Here is an 18,625-nt window from a genome sequence, read left to right on the forward strand (position 1 = left end):
GCACCATACAGTCCAATATTTGGTTGTCCCATCATGACACCGATCCAGACTGCACCTGGCCTGTCGTAAAAACCAACTCAGCAGAGGAGAGATCATCAGCCCGCTCTGAACCCCTGGGAAAAGTTCACAGGGAAGAAATGTTTGGAAATGTGGCTATTTGCGAGGCCCTCTGGCAATGTGGGCTCGTCCCCCGGCCAAGTGAGGCCCCACCGGGAAATCAGTGTTTTGAGAAAGCAGAGATAATTAATTCCAAACTTCCCAGAGCTGGGACTTGCTTTCTGCGGAGAATCCTGGGAAATGGAAGGAACACAGTCCAGCCGCCAGTGCGGCGATTAATGGTGGGGTCATAGCAGGACTCTGAGTCCCTCCTAAGACACTGGATCTGGGGGGGTTGGTCTGTGTGGGGAGTGTGGGTCCCACTTGGGAGGTGAAGGGATCCGGGGTGGGCCGGCCCGGTGACACAGAACAGCTGTGCCTAGAGAATGGAGGGGGACAACGGGTCTCTAGCAGCTGAGACATAGCTGGCCATGTGGCAGAGCTGTGTCCAACTGGGGCTTTGTCTGGTTGCTTATAACAGGGCTACCCATTCCCCTGAGTCCCCGAGCCAGTCACGGGCAGAGGATTGGCGAAGGGGGGAGTGGGTGCCAGAGGGAAGGGCAGGGGTTCACTCCAGTGCCATGAGGCTGTATTGTCACAGTGAGGTGCTGTGTAGTTAATGCTGCTCAGGGGTCTGTCCGAGATGGGTACGGGGCCCCAAGGGAGGGATCAGGGCAGTACCAGGGTGGCGGGACAGCTCCTGAAAAAAAGGGCCAGGCCGGTGGTCCAGAGTGTCCTGGCACCACATGAGCACTGGTAGGGATACATGCTGTGTATGGGGGCTCTAATCAGTAGGGGGCAGTCTCCTCTGGCAGTCAGTGCTGACCCCCATGCCCCAGCATGGCATTAGTGGGTGCTGTGCTGCAGGGAGCGGGGAGGGAGATCATTAGAAGGCGCTCTCCCCTGGCGGTCAGTCCTGGCCCAAATGCAGGGTTAGGGGGCACTGTGCTGCAGGGATTAGGGCAGGGGGCTCAGTAGGGGGTGCTGTCCCCTGGCAGTCAGTGCTGGCCCCAGTGCAGTGTTAGGGGCCTGTGCTGCGGGGAGTGGGCAGGGGGGATCAGTGGGGGGTGCTGTCCCCTGGCAGTCAGATCTGGCCCCAATGCCCCAGCATGGCACTAGGGGGAGCTGTGCTGCAGGGAGTGGGCAGGGGGATCAGTGGGGGGTGCTGTCCCCTGGCAGTCAGATCTGGCCCCAGTGCCCCAGCATGGCACTAAGGGGTGCTTGTGCTACAGGCAGTGGGGCAGGGCCTCAGTAGGGCGCGTTCTCCTGTGGCAATCAGTGCTGGCCCCAATGCACTAGGGGGCGCTATGTTGCAGGGAGCGGGGTTGGGGGCTCAGTAGGGGGAGCTCCCCACTCACATTCACTGCTGGCATTACTGACCAGGTCCACTTGCCATCCCCCTCCACTCTAACCAGGTGGCATATCCCTCCGTGGCACATGCCAACTCCCAGGGGTGGGCACAATCCCCCCCCCCCCGGTGCCTTATATAATTCCTCATCCTTTGTCTCCCACTTTGCTGTGACTTGGCTATAGTGGGCGGGTTCTCCTCTGCCTGGCTCCTTGGGCTGGGGTACCAGCCACATGTGTGTCCGCGATGCAGAATTGCTTTAGGGTGTGATGGCACCCAGCATGGGGGGTGCTGTGGGGGCAGTGGGTGCAGAAGGGGAGTCGCAGGAGCAGGAGGGGCTGAAATGGGGGGAATGTGGCAGAGAACCACAGGAGAAGGGCTTGGGGGGTGTGTGAGGGACTCCAGGGTGGGGGGAACTGAGTCTGATGTCTCAGCACGTTGGTATCTTCAATGAAATCCGTGAAATCTCCAAGAGTTTCCTCTGCCCATGGCCCAGAGTCGAGTGCGCATGGTGGGGCAGCACCTGGCAGGGGAGGGGTGAATGACCCTAGGAGCCCTGGCTCTGTGCTCAGGGGTTAACACCCAGGGCTGCTAAACCAGGGGTTGGAAATTCAACTCTCCAAGGAGCCCTGTGTCGCCCTTCAGTGAATTTGTCTAGTCCATGTTGCCCTCCACCCAGAACTGGCAACAATCCCAGCCATGCCCGTGCCCTTGGCACCATGCTTTGCAGATACAGAGCATGTGACATTGCAGATCATGCTTCCAGGGTCTCCCTCTGTAAGTGGCCTCCCCACTGGGAGAGGGAAATATAGGCTGAGCTGGGGTGGGGGGGGAAATAGCTCCCCAACCTTCAAAGGGCGATCTCAAGCCAATCGCCCGCTGTGGGGCTGGATTGTAGCTGGTGCCCCCTGAGCCAGCCAGTGCCCCCTGATCTGGGGCTGGATTGGAGCCAGCGCCCCCTAGAAGGGAAAGACCCTGTGTCCCATTCCCTGCCAGCCAGTCCCCTGGCCTGTGGCCAGATCAGAGGTTGGGCCCCCTAAATAACCCCACGACAATCCAGCCGTGCTCTCTGAAGGTCATTGGGGCAGCTGTTCACCCCGTGCCAAGTGCCCCACAAACAGGCGCCAGGCCGTTCTGCGTTGGCAGCATTGTATTGCTAGTGGCAGCCAGAGAATCGAATTCCCCAACAGCATCACCCAATGCCACCACAGAAATAACCTCCCCTTCCGCTTTCCCCTTCAGCTCAGGTCACAGCCTCATCTTATACCCACATGAGAGATGTCAGAGCCAGGGACGAGACCCCAAGCGCCTCCCAGTTCTGCCCTAGCTCCGGCCTAGCAAATCTCATTGCCTGGGGAGCTCCGGGGGGAAGGGAGGACAACGGAACAGGTGTTAACCTCTCCCACAGTGCCCCCCATTTCTACCCGGACCAGCAGCCCCCTTCCCATCTTAGTCCTGTGGTGTCTGGCCACACAAGGCTCAGCTGGTTCCACATCCCCCAGTGACAGGGCCAGATCCAGTCATGCAGATTTAGACAAATCCAAGGGGGTTGTGGGAATTTTGATCATATTTGGGGGGCTAAAACTGGCCCCTCAATGAAATGGGTCTGAGGTTTCAGAGCTGCTCGGCCTCTTCCACTCCTGGTGGGTTCGGGGCAGCTCCAGCCCAAGTCCAGGCCAGTTGTGTTTGGATCCTGCCCAGTGAGGTGGGTCCTGGGCTCAGACTGAGGGTCTCTGTGCCAGCTGAGGGGGCTGGCACCCGGATCTTCATTTGTGTGGATGGAGACTGGGCACCCAGCGTGGGAAATCCCCCCCCGCAGGCCCCAAGCTGCTGACCTGTGGGATAAGGGGAGGCACTGAATGTCCCTGTGGAGACCCATGGCGGGCGTTGCCCAGGAGGGGCAGGTAAGGGCAGGTATGGGGACAGGGAGCCCCCAGCAACAGAGGGCTGCTCAGGATCAAAGCGGGGGTGGGGGGAAGAAGGGGGATCCCTGCTCCCCGCTCATGGCAGGTACGTTGGCTGTAAGTGCACAGGCAGCCCCTTGGCACAGGCCACGCGGATCTTGGTGTTGCCGATTGCAGCCCTGTATCTACAGTGCCCCGGACGGGAGCGGGGCAGCGCCCGGCACGTGGTGACGTTGAAGGACTCCAGGCTGTCGTAGAGGTTGAGGCTAACGTGTGTCCCTCCATGGGCACAGATGGCCTGGAGCTGGCCAGCGGGGGCATGGATGAAGGTGTTGCGGAGCTTGCAGAAGACGCGGGTCAGGCCCCGGCTCTGCATCATGCGATTGCAGTAGATCCGGTCGTTGGCAGCCCTGGTCTTGGGGCTGTCGAAGTGTCGGATCACGAACTGCCGGTAGCTGGCACCTTTGCTGAGCTGGGCAAGGCTGGCAGCCAGCAGGACCAGGGTCAGGAAGAGCAAGGGGCGGGGTCCCTTCAGGGCCATGGCCGTGTCTGTCACTGGATCGACCTGCAGTAGGTAGTGGAGGGAGATGAATGGAGAGAGCGCTGGGTGGGGATCTGCCTCCTCCATGGAACCACCTGGGCCGAAACCTCACCCCCTGCCAGTCCATTCTACCCTTAAAGCCTCATTAACCTGACCAAGATCAGGGCCCACATTGTGCCAAGCACTGCACATATCCAGAGAAAAACTCTTACAGTCTAAATGGGCAAAGCACACCAAGAAAGGGTTGTTCTTCCCATGTTACAGATGGGGAAACCGAGGCACAGAATGGTTAAGGCTCAGTTTTGCAGCTCTAATTTGGAGGCTTGGGTCCCAGGGGTGTACATGAGGGTTTGGCCTCAAGACTCCTTTAAGGGGTTTGAAAATCCCATCCTAAGACACAGAGAATGAAACCCAGGTCCCCTAAACCCCAGTGGGAAGCCTTGGCCACAACCCCAGCCTGCCACTAACTCTCTGCTTTACCTGTTTGTCCACAGTGCATCCTTCGTCCGCACTCCCAGCTCTCCCACTTCTGCGACCCTAGATCCTACTCCTCTCCCAGAGTGGGAGAGAGAACCCAGGAGTCCTGGCTCCCAGCCTCCCACTTCTAACCACTAGACCCCACTGCCCCAGGAGAGATTCAAAGGAGTGCTGACTCTGGATCTCACCTCCTCGTTCTTTTACCGTCTTGCCAAGATTGTGATCTCAGCTGCCTGGGGGTCAATCCAGAGTCACCCCTGCGTACAGTGAGATCAAGGCCGGATTCTGTGCCCAGCCCCTCTGGGGTCAATCTGCAATGACCCTCCCTCTGCATTTCCCCCCGGCTGGGTCTGTTCTCAGCTCACCCAATTCCTGGGGCTCCCGTCAGAGATGGATCCAGCTGCCAGCAGAGCTGAGAGTTTCTGAGTCTCCTTCCCCTTCGGGTGTCATTATATAGAGCACGGCCAATCAGCTGTGGGTGGGATGGGGCAGCTCCTCCCACCCAGGGCCCCAGAGATTCTGGGTGTGGCATGGAGTTAGGGGGGAAGTGGGCACAGGGCAGGGTCCTGAGACACTGTGAACCCCACAGCCACAGTGCCTGGTGCATCTCCCCCTGTTATCCTCAGCCCAACTCCAAACTGTGGAGAGAACCCAGGAGTCCTGACTCCCAAACCCCCTGTTCTAACCCACTAGCTGCCACTCCCCTCCCCGAACCAAGTTAGAACCCAGGATTCCTGGCTCCCAGCCTCTCTAACCACACAGTCCTGGTGCCCTGTTACAGGTTTTGCCCCTAATTGGGTGCCCTGGATACCCCATAACCACAACCCCCAGCCCTGGCCAGTCCCTGGGAGCTGCAGAGCCAGCACTTGGGTGCCCTCGATACCCGCTAACCAAAACCCCCATCCCTGGCCAGGTCCCTGGATAGGGTCCCAACTTTCTAATTGCACAAAACCGAACACCCTGCCCCACCCCCTGCCCCAGCACTTCCCTGAGGCCCTGCCCGCCTTCTACAAGGCCCCACCCCCAACTCATACCTTTCCCCCTCCCTCCATCGCTGACTCTCCCCCACCCTCACTCACTTTCACCAGGCTGGGGCAGGGGGTTGGGGTACAGGGGGAGCATGAGGGCTCTGGCTGTGGGTGCGGACTCTGGGTGGGGCCAGAAATGAAGGGTTCAGGGTGCGGGAGAGGGCTCTGGGCTGGGGCAGGGGGTTGGGATGCGGGGGGGGGGTGATGGCTCTGGCTGAGGGTGCTGGCTCTGGGGTGGGGCTGGAGATGAGGGACTTGGGGTGCAGGACGGGGCTCCGGGCTGGGGCAGGGGGTTGGCATGCAGGGGGGGCGAGGGCTCCAGCTGGGAATGAGGGCTCCGGGGTGGAGCCGGGGTTGGGGAGTGGAGGGTCCGGGGTGCAGGCTCTGGGAGGGAGTTTGAGTACAGGTGGGGACTCCGGGCAGGGGGGTGGGGTCCGGGGTCCGGCGGCACTTACCACAGCTCCCAGGAAGCACCCACCTGGTCTCTGTGGCCCCTAGGCACAGGGAGGCTCCGTCCAGGAGCTGCCCTCACACCTGCAGGCGCTGCTCCCACAGCTCCCACTGGTCACAGTTCCTGGCCAATGGGAGCTGCAGAGCCGGCACTCGGGTGGGGGCAGCGCGCGGAGCCTCCCTGCACCTAGGGGCTGCAGGGACCTGGCGGCCGCTTCCTGGAACCATGAGGAGCCAGGGCATGCAGGGAGCCTGGCACCCGCCTTAGGCCCGGGCCCCTGCTGTGCCACTGACCGCACTTTTAACGGCCCAGTCCGCCAGGGTCCCTTTTCGACCGGGTGTTCCAGTCGAAAACAGGACAACTGGCAGTCCTAGCCCTGGGCGTCGCAAGGGGCAGCGACCCAGCCAGGGGAGGGACAGGCCTGGCTGCTGGAAATGCCCGTGCCCAGCAGAGCCAGTGGGAGCCGGGGCCTGGCTCCCCCAGTGCCACCTGAGCCCCAGGGCCTGAGGGAAGGGTGAGGGCATGTAGAGGGGGGGACTGGCTGCCAGCACCAGCCTGGCCTTGGAGCTTGGAGTCATCTCTCCTGGGTCTGGGGCCTGCCCACTGCTGGTGAGGGCTGGGAGCCAGGACTCCTGGGGTCTATCCCAGCTCTGGGTGGGCAGTGGGGTCTCGTGTGTGTTTGGGAGGTTATGAGACAATGTCCCTTTGGGGTCACCTGCTCATCGCCCTCTGTGCTGTCACAGCGGCTGCCAGCCCTGCTACAGCGAAGGTTAAGGCCAGCTCCCCGTTCAAACCTCAGCTCTCTTAAGTGCTCTAAAATCCACACAGGTACTTGGTGTGGGCCCCTGGGGACGGGGGGAAGCTGGGGTGACTGACCCAAACTTAGGGTCTTTTGAGGAAGGGGTTCCTCATCCCTGAACAAAACAGCCTGGCTTAAAGTGCCTGGATTGCCCAACTTGGTGCGGAGCTGGGGCTCAAACCCAGACCATGACCATAACCCTAGGGTCTCGGGGCCCCCCAAACCCACAGAGCAGGCCACACACTAGCCCTTTGTGGGGACAAAACTGAGAATGGTACGAGACAGAGAGTTTGAATCTCATGACAGGCAACGAACACACCTAACGCTCATGCCCCAGACGGATCACACGGAACGTGCAGAGAGGGCTGAGCTAGCCAGCCCTGCCATGCGCTGGCTGGGCCCAGGAGCAGGCTGGGCTGGGCTGGGCTGGGCTGGCTGGGCCCAGGGGGATCCGGTGCAGGTAGGCTGGGCTGGCTGGGCCCAGGGGGATCAGGGCCCAGGAGGGATCTGTCTCCACTGGCACCAGCTATGGGGGTCCTGCCAGGCCCCTCTGTGCCAGATCCTGTCCCAATCACCCTGCAGTGTCTCAAGGTGCTCATGGGCTCGGGGCTTTGACACCCCCCAGTCCCCTGGCCAGCCCAGATCTGGCCCAACAGGGCTGACCACGACCCTGTCAGCCTGGACCGGCCCCCTCCCAATCTGCACTGCCCAGCCCGCTGGCATGCTGGGTGTCGATTGATGGTTTGGCCGTTGCTGGATCCCTCCCTGTGGTCTGGGGCAGGCTGCTCTCCCTGGGACTCGGGGGAGGGGGGCAAAACCCTGCATGTACAGAGGAAGTTTCAAAACCTGGGATGGGGCAACGGGCTAACGGGTGGTGACTCCATAGGCCGGTGGGATGTGCCAACGGCTGCTCGTTCCCCGCTGTTAACGGCAGAGCCCTGCTCCCACGTGGAGTGTCGTTGTGGTGTTGGGAGCGGGGCAGAGGAGGGAATGATGCCAGGTTAACAATGTGATGCAGTGGCAGGAAAGGCTGGTGTCCTCCTGGGGTGGATTACCAGAAGTGTCATTTGGAAGACACGGGAAGGAATTTTCCTGCTCTACTCGGAATTAGTGAGGTCCCACTTGGGGTCCTGTGCCCAGTTCTGGGCACCAAACTTTAGGAAAGATGTGGACAAACTGAAGATAGTCCAGAGGAGAGCAACACAAATGATCAAAGGGTTAGAAAACCTGACCTGTGAGGAAAGGTTAAAAACTAGGCAGGTTTAGTCCTGAGAAAAGAAGACTGAGGGGGAGCTGAGAACAGCTTTCAAATCTGTGCAGGGCTGTTCTGGAGGAGACAGACATCCATCATTCTCCGTTTCCAGTGGGGACGGGACAAGAAATAATGGCCTGAGTCTGAAGCCAGGGAGATGTAGGTTGGATATTAGGAAAAAGTTTCTAATGCTCAGAGTGGTGAAGCTCTGGACCAGGCTCCCAAGGGGGGTGGGGGTTTGGTATCACTGGATAACCCCCTGTCAGGGCTGGTCTAGGGTTACTTGGTCCTATCTCTGCACAGGGGTCTGGGCTTGATGCTCTCTCAAGGTCACTTCCAGCCCCACATTTCTGTGCTTCTATGGCTGCTCTGCTTGCCCTGCTGTTTGGGGGAGCTGCAGGGCAGTGGGTGAAGGGGGAAGGGGTAGGAGATGCCAGCTGTGCCTCCGTGCTGTAAACCCCTTGGGGACAGAGCCTTGTAGATGGTCATGAGTCCCAAGGAAACATCGAGCCCCATACAGACTTTGGCTACAACTAGATGAGCCATTCACTGGAAAACCTCAGATGAAACCTCTTTGCTCCCGGATCCCCCTCCCTGACACACACCCACAGCTAGCCAGGCCCTGCAGAGCTGGGCCCAGACTGTACCTGGTGCTCCAGAAATAAACATTTCCTGTGCCCCATTCCCCAGCGGCCACTGAGCAGCCCAATCTGGGGCCACGCTGGAGCCCGTAACCCATGGGGACTGGTGCCCCCTTGTGGGGAATGGCCCTGTGCTGCATTCCCCGTCCTATTCCCTCACCTGCATCTGGACTGGAGCCAGATTCCCCTAAAGAGAAGAGGCCCCGGAATCCAGTCCCCAAACCCCTGAGTGAGCCAGGACCCCTGATCTGGGATTTGATCATGGTCACTGCACCGCAATGAGTCATATCTGCTCCTTCACTCATCCCTTTAAATAACTTAGCCATGTTCCCAAAATAGCCCGAGGGTTTGAGATCTCCAGATGCAGTGACTCTGCCCCAGCCCCCCAAACACACCGACTTGTTCTGCATTGGCAGGAAAGTGTTTTATTGCAAGAAGCAGCAAGGAAACAAAACTCAGGGACAGCTTCCAGGGCCCCGCCTGGGACAATCTTCTCCCCACAACCTGCCCCCAATACTTAGTAGATGCGGGATGGGAGTGGGGTGGCTGTACAGTATAATGGGCAGTAGGGCAGCAGAGGGTGGGGGTGGGGAAGGGGCGGCTGTACTGTATCATGTGCACTGGGGCAGCAGAGGGTGGGGGTGGGGAAGGGGGGGCTATACTGTATCATGGGCACTAGGGGGCAGCAGGGGGCGGGAAGGGGCGGCTATACTGTATCATGGGCACTAGGGGGCAGCAGAGGGCAGGGGCGGGAAGGGGTGGCTATACTGTATAATGGACACTAGGGGGCAGCAGAGGGTGGAGGTGGGAAGGGGCGGCTATGCTGTATCATGGGCACTGGGGGGCAGCAGAGGGTGGGGGTGGGAAGGGGCGGCTATACTGTATCATGGGCACTAGGGGGCAGCAGAGGGCGGGGGCGGGAAGGGGCGGCTATACTGTATCATGGGCACTAGGGGGCAGCAGGGGGCGGGAAGGGGCGGCTATACTGTATCATGGGCACTAGGGGGCAGCAGAGGGCAGGGGCGGGAAGGGGCGGCTATACTGTATAATGGACACTAGGGGGCAGCAGAGGGCGGGGGCGGGAAAGGGCGGCTATACTGTATAATGGGCACTAGGGGGCAGCAGAGGGTGGGGTGGGAAGGGGCGGCTATACTGTATCATGAGCACCAGGGGGCAGCAGAGGGGAAGGGGCGGCTATACTGTATAATGGGCACTAGGGGGCAGCAGAGGGCAGGGGCGGGAAGGGGCGGCTATACTGTATAATGGACACTAGGGGGCAGCAGAGGGCGGGGGCGGGAAAGGGCGGCTATACTGTATAATGGACACTAGGGGGCAGCAGAGGGTGGGGGTGGGAAGGGGCGGCTATGCTGTATCATGGGCACTGGGGCAGCAGCGGAACAGGGTCTGGGGGGACTGACAGTGCTGTGCAATGGGCCCGAGCTATATCGCTCCATTGTAGTGCACAGGGAGCCCCCCATCACAGGCGATGCGGATGCGTTGGGTGCTGGTGCCCCCGTTGTAGTTGCAGGGCGGTCTCTGTGATCCCCCCTGCAGCCGGCAGGTGGTGAGGGCGAAGGAGGCTTTGCTGTCTCGCTGGTTCCCACCTGCCGGGGTCCCCCCAGAGCCGCAGATGGTGGTGATGCTGGCAGTGCTGTCATGGATGAAGGTGTTGGTGAACTTGCAGACTGGCGAGGTCATGCCCCTTCGCTGCATCATCTGGTTGCAGTAGGTCCTGGCGTCCGGAGCGGCAGTCCTTGGGTAATCGACGTGCTGCCTCAAGAACTTCTCATAGCGCGTCTCCCCCCTGGCCAGAGCCAGGCACGTGGCCAGCCAAGACCAGCAGCAGTGTTGGGTGGGGTCCCCTCTGGGCCATGATACCTCTGCTGCTGGCTCGCCCTGCAGTGGGGAGGAAATGGAGGAATGGATAAGGGGGAGGGGACCTGTTTGCACCATGTGACCTGCACCTACTCATCCCCTGCACAGCAATGGGGCATATAAGTGGCAAACAGCAGAGAGGCTAACAGAGGGAGTTTTCCTTAGAGCTGGCCCGGGGAGTGCCCACAGAGGCTTACATCTTGCCGGCTTCTCTGAGTAGTTATTACAACTCCTGAGGAAGCTCGTAGAAGGAAGGTAATATGGATGGGGAACGTTCAGCTGTTGTGACCTGCACTGGATGTGCCATGTTTGTCTTTCTTCCACAGGACAGAAGCGACTTTATCTGTACAAAGTGCAAGCTGGTCTCCATACTGGAAGTGAAGGTTCGAGGTCTGGAGAAACAAGTGTCGACCCTGTGTTGCAAAAGAGAAACTGAAGATTTCCTGGATGGACGTCAGGATATGCTTCTATGGGCACAATGTTCTGAAGATTCAGAGCAGGCTGTGCAGCGGGGAGAGGATAATGGTGAAGAAATCTGGCAGCATGTGACCTCCAGAAGAAGAAAGGGGAGTGTCCATGTACCAGCAGATACAGGTAAACAACCATTTTCATGTTCTCTCTACAGGTACTAATGCGGAGAATGGACTAGATGATACATCTGAGGGAAGGGAACAGAAGGAGACTCTGCCAATTGGAAGGCATTCACCAAGGACAAGTCATGCCTGACTAATCTAATTGCCTTCTAGGACGAGATAACTGGCTCTGTGGATGAGGGGAAAGCTGTGGACATGTTGTTCCTTGACTTTAGCAAAGCTTTTGACACGGTCTCCCACAGTATTCTTGCCAGTAAGTTAAAGAAGTATGGGTTGGATGAATGGACTATAAGGTGGATAGAAAGTTGGCTAGATTGTTGGGCTCAACGGGTAGTGATCAATGGCTCCATGTCTAGTTGGCAGCCGGTATCAAGTGGAGTGCCCCAAGGGTCGGTCCTGGGGCTGGTTTTGTTCAATATCTTCATTAATGATCTGGAGGATGGCGTGGATTGCACCCTCAGCAGGTTTGCAGATGACACTAAACTGGGAGGAGAGGTAGATACGCTGGAGGACAGGGATAGGATACAGAGGGCCCTAGACAAATTAGAGGAATGGGCCAAAAGGAATCTGATGAGGTTCAACAAGGAGAAGTGCAGAGTCCTGTAATTAGGACAGAAGAATCCCATGCACAGATTAGGGACCGAATGGCTAGGCAACAGTTCTGCAGAAAAGGACCTAGGGTTACAGTGGACGAGAAGCTGGATATAAGTCAACAGTGTGCCGTTGTTGCCAAGAAGGCCAATAGCATTTTGGGATTGTGACGAAGCGGGACTGTTCTTAATGTTTCCTCTGAATATTGTGGTGTTGCCTCAGTTTCTCCTAGGCAGTTCTTAAGTATCTAGGTGGTGGGATAAGGGTGTATGATCATTGCAGAGCCCTAGAGGGCAGGTGTGTGCAGGGGTCTGGACACAGAATGGCCGACACCCTGTTTCCTGGCAACTGATGGCCTTGGCCCTTCCCCCCTGCAAGATAAGAGCTAAAGGGTTGGAGAACAAAAGACTCAGGTGACCTCCTGGCCTGGGAAAGGGACAAAGCCCGGGGGAGGGGCGGGGGGGGCTGGAGAGAGTTTCAGTTTGGGGCTGGCTGGGGAGGAGGAGTGAAGTGCAGACGTGATTCTCTGGCTCACAGCCCCCCAAAATGGAGCCAGCTGAGGGGTCCTGTTCTCTGCACCTACAAGCTCTGTGTTAGGCCATGTTCCTGTCATCTAATAAACCTCTGTTTTACTGGCTGTCTCAGAGTCACGTCTGACTGCGGAGTTGGGACCCTCTGGCTTCCCCAAGACCCTGCCTGGGCGGACTCGCTGTGGGAATAGCACGAAGGGGCAGAGGATGCTGAATGCTCTGAGGTCAGACCCAGGAAGGTGGAAGCTGTGTGAGCTGTATGTCCTGAAGACAGGCTGCTCACAGAAAGGAGACTTCCCCAGAGTCCTGACTGGCTTCATGGGGAGCAGTTCCAGAGCATCACCCGGGGACTCCTTGACAGGGATGTATAACTAGGGGCATTGCCAACAGATCGAGGGACGTGATCATTCCCCTCTATTCAACATTGGGGAGGACTCATCTGAAGTACTGTGTCCAGTTTTGGGCCCCACACTACAAGAAGGATGTGGAAAAACTGGAAAACATCCAGCGGAAGGCAACAAAAATTATTAGGGGACTGGAACAGATGACTTACGAGGAGAGGTGAGGGAACTGGGATTGTTTAGTCTGCAGAAGAGAAGAATGAGGGGGCATTTGATAGCTGCTTTCAACTACCTGAAAGGGGGTTCCCCTAGATTGTTCTCGAGTGGTAGCGGATGACAAAACGAGGAGTAATGGTCTCAACTTGCAGTGGGGAAGTTTAGGTTGGATATTAGGAAAAACTTTTTCACTAGGAGGGTGGTGAAACACTGGAATGCATTTTTAAGGTCAGGCTTGACAAAGCCCTGGCTGGGATGATTTAGTTGGGGATTGGTCCTGCTTTGAGCAGGGGGTTGGTCTAGATGACTTCCTGAGGTGCCTTCCAACCCTGATATTCCATGATTCCATGTCTGCTCCTTCATTCATCCCTTTAAATAACTTAGCCAAGTTCCCAAATAGGCCGAGGGTTTGAGATCTCCAGATGCAGTGACTTTGCCCTAGCCCCCCAAACACACCGACTCGTTCTGCATTGGCAGGAAAGTGTTTTATTGCAAGAAGCAGCAAGGAAACAAAACTCAGGGACAGCTTCCAGGGCCCCGCCTGGGACAATCTTCTCCCCACAACCTGCCCCCAATACTTAGTAGATGCGGGATGGGAGGGGGGTGGCTGTACTGTATAATCGGCACTAGGGGCAGCAGAGGCTGGGGGAGGGGAAGGGGGCAGCTATACTGTATAATAGGCACTAGGGGCAGCAGAGGGCGGGGGTGGGAAGGGGCGGCTATACTGTATAATGGGCACTAGGGGCAGCAGAGGGCGGGGGTGGGGAAGGGGAGCTATACTGTATCATGGGCACTAGGGGGCAGCAGAGGGGGGGGTGGGGAAGGGGTGGCTGTACTGTATCATGGGCACTAGGGGGCAGTAGAGGGTGGGGGTGGGGAAGGGGGGGCTATACTGTATCATGGGCACTAGGGGGCAGCAGAGGGCGGGGGCGGGAAGGGGTGGCTATACTGTATCATGGGCACTAGGGGGCAGCAGAGGGCGGGGGCGGGAAGGGGCGGCTATACTGTATAATGGACACTAGGGGGCAGCAGAGGGTGGGGGTGGGAAGGGGCGGCTATACTGTATCATGGGCACTAGGGGGCAGCAGAGGGCAGGGGCGGGAAGGGGCGGCTATACTGTATAATGGGCACTAGGGGGCAGCAGAGGGTGGGGGTGGGAAGGGGCAGCTATACTGTATCATGGGCACTAGGGGGCAGCAGAGGGCAGGGGCGGGAAGGGGCGGCTATACTGTATAATGGGCACTAGGGGGCAGCAGAGGGCGGGGGCGGGAAGGGGTGGCTATACTGTATCATGGGCACTAGGGGGCAGCAGAGGGCGGGGGCGGGAAGGGGCGGCTATACTGTATAATGGACACTAGGGGGCAGCAGAGGGTGGGGGTGGGAAGGGGCGGCTATGCTGTATCATGGGCACTGGGGCAGCAGCGGAACAGGGTCTGGGGGGACTGACAGTGCTGTGCAATGGGCCCGAGCTATATCGCTCCATCGTAGTGCACAGGGAGCCCCCCAGCACAGGCGATGCGGATGCGTTGGGTGCTGGTGCCCCCGTTGTAGTTGCAGGGCGGTCTCTGTGATCCCCCCTGCAGCCGGCAGGTGGTGAGGTCGAAGTAGGCTTTGCTGACTCGCAGGTTCCCACCTGCCGGGGTCCCCCCAGAGCCGCAGATGGTGGTGATGCTGGCAGCGCTGTCATCGATGAAGGTGTTGGTGAACTTGCAGACTGGCGAGGTCATGCCCCTGCGCTGCATCATCTGGTTGCAGTAGGTCCTGGTGTCCGGGGCGGCAGTCTTTGGGTAATCGACGTGCTGCCTCAAGAACTTCTCATAGCGCGTCTCCCCCATGGCCAGAGCCAGGCATGCGGCCAGCAAGACCAGCAGCAGTGTTGGGTGGGGTCCCCTCTGGGCCATGATACCTCTGCTGCTGGCTCGCCCTGCAGTGGGGAGGAAATGGGGGAATGGACAAGGGGGAGGGGACCTGTTTGCTCCATGGGATCTGCACCCACTCATCACCTCCAGGCCCCCCGCACCGCCGGGGAGCTCCTTGTAGATTGCAGGCTAAGGCTGCCAGGCAGGCAGTCGCTTCTTGCCAAACTCCAAAATGTCATTTAAAGTTACCCGGAATTGCCTCAGCCTCTGCCAGAACGTCAAATGCTCCTGAAACCGCTAATTAAAGAATTAAGTGGAGCACACCAGCTCCGCCCCACAACCATCACTCAAAGAGGGCAGAGTTAAAGGTACAGGGCTGGGCTGCATTTACTAGGTTCCAGAGATTTGAGGGCTTTTCTTTCTTTCTCTCTTTCTTTCCCCATATCTATCTATCTCTGTGCCTAGCTGAAGACACCCTTCCCAGCAGCCCAGGTGTGTGATATTGCCCTTCTCCATGGATTAAGCCAGCTCTCTCTTTTTGTCACGTGGATTCTGGTTGGCTAGTGGCCAGTGAGAAACTCTTACAGTCTAATTGGGCAGCGCACACCGAGAAAGGGTTGTTCTTCCCTTGTTACAGATGGGGAAACAGAGGCACAGAATGGTTAAGGCTCAGCTTTTCAGCTCCCATTTGGTGACTTGGGTCCCACGGGGGTACATGAGGACCCCTTTAGGGGGTTTGAAAAATCCCATCCTAAGACAAAGAGAATGAAACCCAGGTTTCCTAAACCCCAGTGGGGAGCCTTGGCCACGACCCCAGCCTGCCACGAACTCTCTGCTTTATCTGTTTGTCCACAGTGCGTCCTTCGTCCGCATTCCCAGCTCTCCCCCTTCTGCGACCCTAGATCCTGCTCCTCTCCCAGAGCGGGGGAGAGAACTCAGAAGTCCTGGCTCCCAGCCCCCCTTGTTCCAATCCACTAGACCCCACTACCCCTGCCGAGCCAGTAGAAAACCCAGGAGTCCTGGCTCCCAGCCTCCCGTTTCTAACCACTAGACCCCACTGCCCCAGGAGAGATCCCAGGAGTGCTGACTCTGGATCTCACCTCCTCTTTCTTTTACCCTCTTGCCAAGATTGTGATCTCAGCTGCCTGGGGGTCAATCCTGAGTCACCCCTGAGTGCAGTGGGATCAGGGCCGGATTCTGTGCCCAGCCCCTCTGGGGTCAATCCGCAGTGACCCTCCCTCTGCATTTTCCCCCTGGCTGTGTCTGTTCTCAGCTCACCCAACTCCTGGGGCTTCCGTCAGAGATGGATCCAGCTGCCAGCAGAGCTGAGAGTCTCTAAGTCTCCTCCCCCTTCGGGTGTCATTATATAGAGCACGGCCAGTCAGCTGTGGGTGGGATGGGGCAGCTCCTCCCACCCAGGACCTCAGAGATTCTGGGTGTGGCAGGGAGTTAGGGGAGAAGTGGGCACAGGGCAGGGTCCTGAGACACTGTGAACCCCACAGCCACAGTGCCTGGTGCATCTCTCCCTGTTATCCTCAGCCCAACTCTATCCCCAAGCTGTGGAGAGAACTCAGAAGTCCTGACTCCCAAACCCCCTGTTCTAACCCACTAGCCGCCACTCCCCTCCCCGAGCCAAGTTAGAACCCAGGATTCCTGGCTCCCAGCCTCTCTAACCACACAGTCCTGGTGCCCTGTTCCAGGTTTTGCCCCTAATTGGGTGCCCTGGATACCCCATAACCACAACCCCCAGACCTGGCAAGTCCCTCTGTGCGTTCCCTGCCCAGGTCCCAGGGTAGGGTTGCCAACTTTCTAACTGCACAAAACCGAACACCCTGCCACACCCCTCACCCCCTGCTCCAGCCCTTCTCTGAGGTCCTGCCCCCCTTCTACAAGGTCCCACCCCCGACTCGTACCTTTCCCCCCTCCCTCCATCGCTGACTCTCCCCCACCCTCACTCACTTTCACCAGGCTGGGGCAGAGGGTTGGGGTACAGGGGGAGCATGAGGGCTCTGGCTGTGGGTGCGGACTCTGGATGGGGCCAGAAATGAAGGGTTCAGGGTGTGGGAGAGGGCTCTGGGCTGGGGAAGGGGGTTGGGATGCGGGGGGGGGGTGAAGGCTCTGGCTGAGGGTGCTGGCTCTGGGGTGGGGCTGGAGATGAGGGACTTGGGGTGCAGGACGGGGCTCCGGGCTGGGGCAGGGGGTTGGTATGCAGGGGGGGCGAGGGCTCCAGCTGGGGGTGAGGGCTCCGGGGTGGAGCCGGGGTTGGGGAGTGGAGGGTCTGGGGTGCAGGCTCTGGGAGGGAGTTTGAGTACAGGTGGGGACTCCGGGCAGGGGGATGGGGTACGGGGTCCAGCGGCACTTATCACAGCTCCCAGGAAGCACCCACCAGGTCTCTGTGGCCCCTAGGCGCAGGGAGGCTCCGTCCAGGAGCTGCCCTCGTACCTGCAGGCGCTGCTCCCACAGCTCCCACTGGTCACAGTTCCTGGCCAATGGGAGCTGCAGAGCCGGCACTCAGGGTGGGGGCAGCGCGCGGAGCCTCCCTGCACCTAGGGGCTGCAGGGACCTGGCGGCTACTTCCTGGAACCATGAGGAGCCAGGGCATGCAGGGAGCCTGGCACCCGCCTTAGGCTCGGGCCCCTGCTGTGCCACTGACCGCACTTTTAACGGCCCAGTCCACCAGGGTCCCTTTTCGACTGGGTGTTCCAGTCGAAAACAGGACGACTGGCAGTCCTAGCCCTGGGCATCGCAAGGGGCAGCGACCCAGCCAGGGGAGGGACAGGCCTGGCTGCTGGAAATGCCCGTGCCCAGCAGAGCCAGTGGGAGCCGCGGCCTGGCCCCCCCAGGGGGGAATGGTGAGAGCTGGACAGGACATGTAGGGGGCAGGGCCTGGCAGCCGGCACCAGTCTGGCCTTGGGGATTGGAGTCGTCTCTCCTGAGTCTGGGGCCTGCCCACTGCTGGTGAGGGCTGGGAGCCAGGACTCCTGGGGTCTATCCCAGCTCTGGGTGGGCAGTGGGGTCTCGTGTGTGTTTGGGAGGTTATAAGACAATGTCCCTTTGGTGGCACCTGCTCATCGCCCTCTGTGCTGTCACAGTGGCTGCCAGCCCTGCTACAACGAAGGTTAAGACCAGCTCCCCGTTCAAACCTCAGCTCTCCTAAGTGCTCTAAAATCCACACAGGTACTTGGCTTGTGTCAAGGTTCCTTCCCCACTTTGAACTCTAGGGTACAAATGTGGGGACCTGCATGAAAACCTCCTAAGCTTACTTTTACCAGTTTAGGTTAAAACTTCCCCAAGGTACAAACTATTTTACCCTTTGCCCTTGGTTTTCCACTGCCACCACCTAACGTTAATCTGGGTTCCTGAGAAAGCGTTGTTTGGAAAAGTCTTTCCCTCCAACCCTTGCACCCTACTTCTTGGGGGCGGTTTGGTAAAAATCCTCACCAATTTGTATAGGTGACCACATACTCAAGCCCTTGGATCTTAGATCAATGAAAAAAAGCATTCAGTTCTTGAACAGAAACATCTTAATAGAAGAAACAGTAAAAAGAAAAGGATCACCTCTGTAAGATCAGGATGGTAAATACCTTACAGGGTAATTAGATTCAAAACATAGAGAATCCCTCTAGGCAAAACCTTAAGTTACAAAAAGACACAGAGACAAGAATATTCATTCTATTCAGCACAACTTATTTTCTCAGCCATTTAAACGAACAGACTCTAAAGCATACCTAGCTAGATTACTTACTAAGTTCTAAGACTCCATTCCTGTTCTGTCCCCGGCAAAAGCTTCACCCAGACAGACACAGATCCTTTGATGTTCTCCCTTTTCCCAGCTTTTGAAAGTATCTTGTCTCCTCATTGGCATTTTGGTCAGGTGCCAGTGAGGTTATCCTAGCTTCTTAACCCTTTACAGGTGAAAGGGTTTTTTCCTCTGGCCAGGAGGGATTTAAAGGTGGTTAGCCTTCCCTTTATATTATGACAGCTTGCCAAGAAATTTGCTGTGGGCCCCGAGGGAGCGGGGGAAGCTGGGGTGACTGACCCAAACTTAGGGTCATTTGAGGAAGGGGTTCCCCATCCCTGAAC

General features: G+C 58.3%; 2 protein-coding genes and 1 pseudogene across 3 annotated transcripts; all 3 read right to left on the minus strand.

Annotated features, from left to right (window-relative positions):
- Positions 1-2,576: 2,576 nt before the first annotated feature.
- Positions 2,577-4,773, minus strand: LOC125622638 (ribonuclease). The gene is made up of 2 exons (XM_048820766.2): positions 4,732-4,773; positions 2,577-3,913 (listed from the first exon to the last, which is right to left on the minus strand). The coding sequence occupies exon 2, from the start codon at positions 3,887-3,889 to the stop codon at positions 3,446-3,448; it is 444 nt and encodes a 147-aa protein (XP_048676723.1). The 5' UTR covers positions 3,890-3,913; positions 4,732-4,773; the 3' UTR covers positions 2,577-3,445.
- Positions 4,774-9,723: 4,950 nt separating this feature from the next.
- LOC125622640 (ribonuclease-like) lies at positions 9,724-10,410 on the minus strand (annotated as a pseudogene).
- Positions 10,411-13,839: 3,429 nt separating this feature from the next.
- On the minus strand, positions 13,840-18,330 carry LOC125622642 (ribonuclease). 2 transcript variants are annotated; one of them, XM_075118555.1, is made up of 2 exons: positions 18,288-18,330; positions 13,840-14,607 (listed from the first exon to the last, which is right to left on the minus strand). In XM_075118555.1, the coding sequence occupies exon 2, from the start codon at positions 14,582-14,584 to the stop codon at positions 14,153-14,155; it is 432 nt and encodes a 143-aa protein (XP_074974656.1). In that variant the 5' UTR covers positions 14,585-14,607; positions 18,288-18,330; the 3' UTR covers positions 13,840-14,152. The 2 variants fall into 2 exon arrangements, with proteins under 2 accessions (XP_074974656.1, XP_048676728.1); XM_048820771.2 differs by lacking the exon at positions 18,288-18,330 and adding an exon at positions 15,821-15,879.
- Positions 18,331-18,625: the final 295 nt, after the last annotated feature.

This window comes from Caretta caretta, chromosome 13 (genome assembly GCF_965140235.1).
Source record: "Caretta caretta isolate rCarCar2 chromosome 13, rCarCar1.hap1, whole genome shotgun sequence".
Classification (NCBI taxonomy): domain Eukaryota; kingdom Metazoa; phylum Chordata; order Testudines; family Cheloniidae; genus Caretta; species Caretta caretta.